Source organism: Salvia hispanica, chromosome 2 (assembly GCF_029641045.1).
Source record: "Salvia hispanica isolate PSC_SH4W2 chromosome 2, Shi_PSC_v1, whole genome shotgun sequence".
Lineage (NCBI taxonomy): Eukaryota > Viridiplantae > Streptophyta > Magnoliopsida > Lamiales > Lamiaceae > Salvia > Salvia hispanica.
In genome coordinates this window covers 12526469-12533421 of record NC_142693.1, presented here as the reverse complement: position 1 = coordinate 12533421, position 6953 = coordinate 12526469, and the positions used below count along the sequence as shown (strand labels likewise).

Here is a 6953-nt window from a genome sequence, read left to right as displayed (position 1 = left end):
AATTTGAACATTGTTTGATTAAGTAATCTATCAAATACTATATAGGTGATCAATTGAGATTTTTTATGCTAATTGAGAAATGAGATGCAATATCAGTCACTCATTTTTATTAAATGAATGGTCCAGATTTTTCCACATGGAAAATATCTTTAGATTAATTAATTATGAAATGGCAGAATGGTAATATTAGGTACATTTTATTCAATATTTTTTTTAATTTTTAATTTTAGTTTTTTTTATTAATTTTTTCAAATTTTTTAAAAAAAAATTAAATTTTTTTTTATTTTTTTAAATTTTTTTAAAACTTTTCTTAAAATTTAAAATTTTCAACTACATATACAATTCATGTCAACTACATATACAATTCATGTCAACTATGTGTACAATTCATGTCAATTACATGCATATAATGTCAATTACATATACAATTCATGCCAACTACACACATATAATGTCAACTATGTGTACAATCCATGTTAACTACATATACAATTCATGTTAACAACACACATATAATGTCAACTATGTGTGCAATCCATGTCAACTACATATACAATTCATGTCAACTACACAATATAATGCCAACTACATGTACAATTCATGTAAATGAGTATTTATTTAATAAAGTTGTTGACATTTGTTGTGTAGTTGACAAAAAAAAAATTTAAAAAAATTTAAAAAAATAAAATAAAATTTAAAAAATAATAAAATTAAATAAATTAAAATTAAAAAAAAAAGTATTTATTGAATAAAGTTGTTGACATTTGATGTGCAGGCTATTGACGATAATACCCCTAGTTGACATAAATTACATGCTGTTGACATTTCACAAATATTTTGGATGAGTGGCTGAGATTGCGTCCCAATTCTCAATTAGGTTCAAAAAGCTCAACCCAACAAAATCCTATAGTATATACTATAATTCAACTTCATAAATTTGTTGCATACACCATCAAATTCATAAATCAAACGAAAAAAAGGGTAATTTGTTAGTAAATTCCTAAATTTTCACTAAATTCTGGTTTGTATGAACTTTAAAATTCTTTATAAATTATCAAACTATTAATTTTTCTGATTTTGCAATTAAATTATTGATTTCTTCTTATATTGCAATCAATCAAGATTTCGATACTAACATAGAACTTAATGAATACTTATGTGGCACTATCAGATGTGAACCAAAATGATGTCACATTTTAGGTAGCAAAACAATATCATATAAGCAAAACTAAATAATTAATTTAATTATGATTTATTGAAGCCATATTTGAGTTGAAATTTTGATTATTGCAAAATCAGAATAAGTTAATAATTTGACCATTTATAGGCATATTTTAAAATTGATAAGCAAAATCAAAATTCAACTAAAGTTAAAAAAGTTATAGGAAAATACCTCCATAGAAAATGATTTTTTCAAAATAGACGAAGAATAACACAGTGGGGATTATGCTTTTTTTTACTTTTGTAATCCGATTATCCCAATATTATTAATTTAAGAGTGAACTTCGAAAATGGTCTCAGGACTATGGATTTATCTCGTCCATAGTTCCTGGACTTTAAAAATATTGCCAGCAATCCTTGGGCTAAGGGTTTATCTCAAAATTGGTCCTTTTGGCTTTTTTTGGTACGAAAATGCCCTTTTGGAGAGTTTTGGGGGTTTGGGCAATTTGGTCTTTTTAGACTTTTAACATTTTAAATCTGATATTATTTCAGTTATGTACTAAATTTGATATTATTTCAAAATTATCATTCTTCTTCCATTTTGTCATCCTTCACTTTGTTTTTTTATTTCAATATTAAATTTAATTTTACAAAATTAAATTTTAAATTTCAATTTTTAAATATCAATAAATTTTTTAATTAAAACTATTAATTCATGGACACTATAAATATTGATTAAAACTATTAATTTTTGTTATTTAATATAATATTCAGCTGAACTGAAGAAGTACAGAAAAATAATACTTAATCATGATGGAAAAATAAGAGCTATTCTATTTAGCTTTTGTTCGGTTGTTATAATTGCTTGTGATTAAATATTATGAAGTTGACTAAAAATTTGATCCTACTAAAAATTTTATATAGGAGTATTTTTGTTGAAATTTTCTAGTAAATTTTGATTGTTTTCAAATTAATAAACGAAAATTATATTAGTCTTACATTAGATGCATATTTATTTCAGAATAAATCGTGTTATATGATCTATTTATGATTAAAGCTATTAAATATTGATTAAAACTAAGGTGTTGTCATACCTTATTGATTAAATATTATACACTATCAAATATTGATTATGACTATAATTTTTTGTTATTTAATAGTAATTTTTATAATTAGTTGATATTGATATATAAAAATTGAAAATTTAAAATTTTATAAAATTAAATCTAATATTGAAATAAAGAAACAAAGTGAAGGATGACAAAAGGGAAGAATATTGATAATTTTGAAATATATCAGATTTAGTATATAACTGAAATAATATCATATGTAAAATGTTAAAAGTGTTAAAAAGACCAAATTGCCCAAATCCCCCAAAACCTCCAAAAGGGCATTTTCGTACCAAAAAAAAAGTCAAAATGACCAATTTCGAGATAAACCCTTAGTCCAGGGACTACTGACGATATTTTTAAAGTCTAAGGACTATGGGCGAAATAAACCCATAGTCCAGGGACCATTTTTGAAGTTTACTCTTAATCTAATGAGGTATTAAAATGATTAAATAAGGAGTTTTTAATTTCAAAATTTTACGTGCATCGCATATATACCATTCAACCAGCGGTACAAAACACGAGATTATTTTTTAAATTTTCGATATAAAGTTTAATGACTCTGGTCTCATTTTTTAACTAATCTACGTACCGCTTTACCAATATATATCTTAATGTCACCTGTGGGGTTGGAGTTTGAAAAAATGTAATCCAAGAGCTATCAACTTCACTATCCTCACTAATAGAGACATTTATTAATACTTAAACCTTCTTGTTTCTAACTACTTGGGCCCCTCTTATCATTGAGAATCCTTTGCATGTCACATTTTTGACATTTATTTATCAGTCAACTGATGCCCAACCTAGCTTAAATACTTTTATAGTACCAATTTAAATTATAAACCTAAATTTTCTATGCAATGACCAATCATTATGAAACATATATTTATACTATAAGAATGTGAAGTGGGCAGTGCAGTTGGCCTGAGGATATTTAATAGCTTCGAACGATCCAAATTGGAATATGTTGCAACTTGCAAGTAGTTTGGGATGGATGAAATTCTTCGTTCAATAATTGTCATTATTTTCTTTTTCCTGCATATTAAGTTTGGTTTTTAGAAACATAGGATTAAAATTAGGAGTGTTGAAGAAAATGCCGTTTCTGCCTTTCATGCAAGTGAAATCCTTATAATTCTACATTTACTAAATAAGGTGAGTAAATAAAAAAATTATTTTCTAAGGACATAAAAACTAACACACAATTAGTCATATGTTGGAAAATTTTAAAAATAAATTTAATTTAGGATTAATAAAATCCCTATATTGAGGATATATTATCTTATTTTTTATTTTTCTAGGATGTTGCATTTGCATCCCCTAATTTTAGTTGAGACACCAAAAATGAAGACATTTTCTGAAACGTTGATGATATATTTACAAACACAAATTAACATTTAATTGTATTAAAAATGTTTATTTTTTTTATAGTGAGTGATCGAAGAGTTGAAACTAGTTTTAAATTTATACTACTACTTCTTTCTTTTTTTTTATAAAAAAACATGCTTTAAATTCTATTAGATTTCAATTAAAAGTGTACGAGTTAAGCAGAAAATATAATTATGGAAAGAACATACTTAACTTCCCAATATTTTGACATGATTGTATTATTGTAGCTGCATTTTCATAAAGATGTATACATGCATATATTTGAATAAATTGACATCTTTAAGTAGTGACTATTCATTTGATTAAAGTAAACGCACTATATTTGCGTTGAAAATTATATCTACCTGCGCCCCTTTATTGGGGAAAGAAAATGTAGTCTCAACGCAAAATTAAAATTTAGTCAGATTTAGAGCAACCACACAACGTACTTTGCTAATAGAAAAAAGAGGAAAAAACATGAAAGTTGCAATCCTTTTCCAATCATCAAATTCTCATCTAATCCAACCTTCTAAATACTTACACACGCAACAGAACAAATAGTAAGGCAATTCGAAAATAAAATTTTTGTGATCATATATATAGTATAGGTCCTTTCTTTGTACATATGAAAACAAATCAAACTTGGCATAGTAATAAAATGTGTAACCTAAAAAATTAAAAATCATACGTAAATATAGTCGCTACGGATCAAACTCGGTTATATATGAACAATGTCTAAAAAATTAAAAATCCAACGGAAAATGAAAATATTCAAAGTATTATTTTATTTAAGAGGAATAAATATTTTACACTAGGCGATCTCACGGAAGAAGGAATCATCGAGCTGCAGCTCCGGCCACATTTGCGCGCCTCCGTAGCTCGTCGCATCGCCCGTGTTCGTGATCCACGAGCCATCCGACGAGCAATTCTGGCCAGCCGTCACCAAATCCGGCATGTGCCCGAACGCAATCGAGTCCTGAAAAAAATTCTCCGGCGGTGGCGGCGGCGGCGGTAGAGTTAGGCTCGGGAGGTCGGCGGCGAGAGACGGAGGCGGCGGCTGGAGAATGTAGGTTAAGTAGTTGTTGAGGCGCGCGGCCTCGTTTTGTATGCGGATGGCTTGCTCCGGGTTCTCGATTAGGTCCTTGAGGGCGAGGAGCCCGGGCAGGCTCGAGAAAATGTCGGTCCGGGGGCGGTGGGTCATCGGGTCGAACCCCATTTGTATCAGTCTCTTCTTCAGATGCGTGTTCCAGAAGTTCTTGATCTCGTTGTCTGTCCTCCCTGGAAGGTGTGTCGCGATAGCCGACCACCTTATTAAATTTATCCAAATCACAAAAAAATGTTAGTACTATAAAAAAATGTTAGTACTTACTAATATATTTGAATTTTTGAGAGGAGTTATATATATATACTTGTTGCCAAGAATGGCATGGAGATTGAGGATAGTTTGCTCCTCATCTTGGGAGAATTTGCCTCTCTTGATATCGGGGCGGAGGTAGTTGGTCCAGCGGAGGCGGCAGCTCTTGCCGCACCGGTTCAAACCGGCGAGTTTGGGGAGAGCGCGCCAGCTGCCGTGGCCGTGTTTTTGGATATAGTTTATAAGTTTTTCGTCTTCCTCGGGAGTCCATGGCCCTTTTTTCAGACCACTCTCCGATCTTCCCATAGTCCCCATTTCTTTTAAATTTTGGATTTGGTTTTTGGTGCCTCAAATCCTACCAAATCACTAATTACGTTTGTGTCTATATATAGACTTTGAGTAAGAGTTGTCATTATCATAATAGTATTAATATTCCGTTGTATTATCATTAAATGTTTCATTTAACTTTTACTAGTTGATTTTACGATGGAACCTATTGGATTTCTAATTATGGTATCAGAATAGATCACCAAATGTGTGCTAAATTTAATTGAACGGGCAATATATCTATACTAAAATTGAAAAATATTTGACCAGACAATATGTCTGAACTTTAAATTTGTAACAGTTCGGTAAAGGGCTGATCCAGTCCGATCTATAAAAAGAAGTTTAACCCCTCCAAGGTTACCTTGGAGGGTTTGAGGGATGATGTAGCAAACGAAGCAAAAGAGAGAACTAAATATAAGTCTAATGAGACATTAATTGGTTTTAGGATTAGGATTGAACCTTATGATTTAATTATATTAAATTATAAACGATATACTTAGATGAGAACAGGTTGAAAATGAAATATGCTTTGAAATTTCGTTCACGACAATCTTTGTTCTTGTGGTTTTGGTGTTTGTTTAGTGAATGTAGGGCTGGGGAAAAATACCGAAAAAATGATATATCGCTCGTATCGTATTGAAAAATATCGAAAAATTATCGAATTTTCGATATATCGTAATTTTCGATACGATACGATATCGTATCGAAAACTTTCGATACGATAACGATATGAATTTCCTTATATCGCGATATATCGTTTTATATCGAAAATAAGATATATATCGAAAATTTTCGATATATCGATATTTTCGATATATATCGATATTATATTTTCGATATATATCGATATATATCGAAAATTTCGATATATATCGATATTTAACGATATATCGAATTTCGATACGATATATCGAAATATCGATACGATAACGATATGAAATTTTTTTATATCGAAAGTTCGATATATCGAAATTCGATATATCCGATATATCGAAACTTTCGATACGATAACGATATGAAATTCTTTCATATCGATATTTTCGATACGATACACGATACAACATTTTCGATACGATATATCGTATCGACCCACCCCTAAGTGAATGGGCTTTCCCAAGGGCTACTAATTTAGTATGAGAGGTAAAAAACAAAAGACTTGGGATGAGTAAAATACCGATAAGGCATTCCTATATTTGTCAAATAAGAATTATGAAATGGTTTTCTACTATTCTATATCTGGCATTAAAGGGGGTTTGGATTTTGATTGAACCAGACCAAATTTCATCTATGGATGTGATATGCCTGCTAATCATTTTCACAAGAAAAAAAATACACATGCCCTGATCATAAACAATTAAAATCTCCTATAGCACTGTATATAAATTGGGGACGGATTTTATTTGTTAATCTACAAAAAGTTGTTAAAGAAAAACTTGAATAGAAGAGAAATGAATTTAGAGTGGTTGTGCTTTGATTTTTGTAAGAGAGAAATTATGAAAAAAACAATCAAAGTCACAATCAAAACAGGTGGAGGGTGCTTTGTGGTAAGAGGAACACTCTCCATGCACGCAATTTTCGTCATTTGATTGTAAAATTTGCATGGAAAAATTATATAAGTTGCATATCTATTTTTATAG

At 29.8% G+C, this 6953-nt stretch overlaps 1 protein-coding gene across 1 annotated transcript; it reads right to left on the bottom strand.

Annotated features, from left to right (window-relative positions):
- Positions 1-4208: 4208 nt before the first annotated feature.
- Positions 4209-5330, bottom strand: LOC148931589 (transcription factor MYB93-like). The gene is made up of 2 exons (XM_089066046.1): positions 5045-5330; positions 4209-4942 (listed from the first exon to the last, which is right to left on the bottom strand). The coding sequence occupies exons 1-2, from the start codon at positions 5302-5304 to the stop codon at positions 4447-4449; spliced, it is 756 nt and encodes a 251-aa protein (XP_088922172.1). The 5' UTR covers positions 5305-5330; the 3' UTR covers positions 4209-4446.
- Between the last annotated feature and the right edge of the window lie 1623 nt (positions 5331-6953).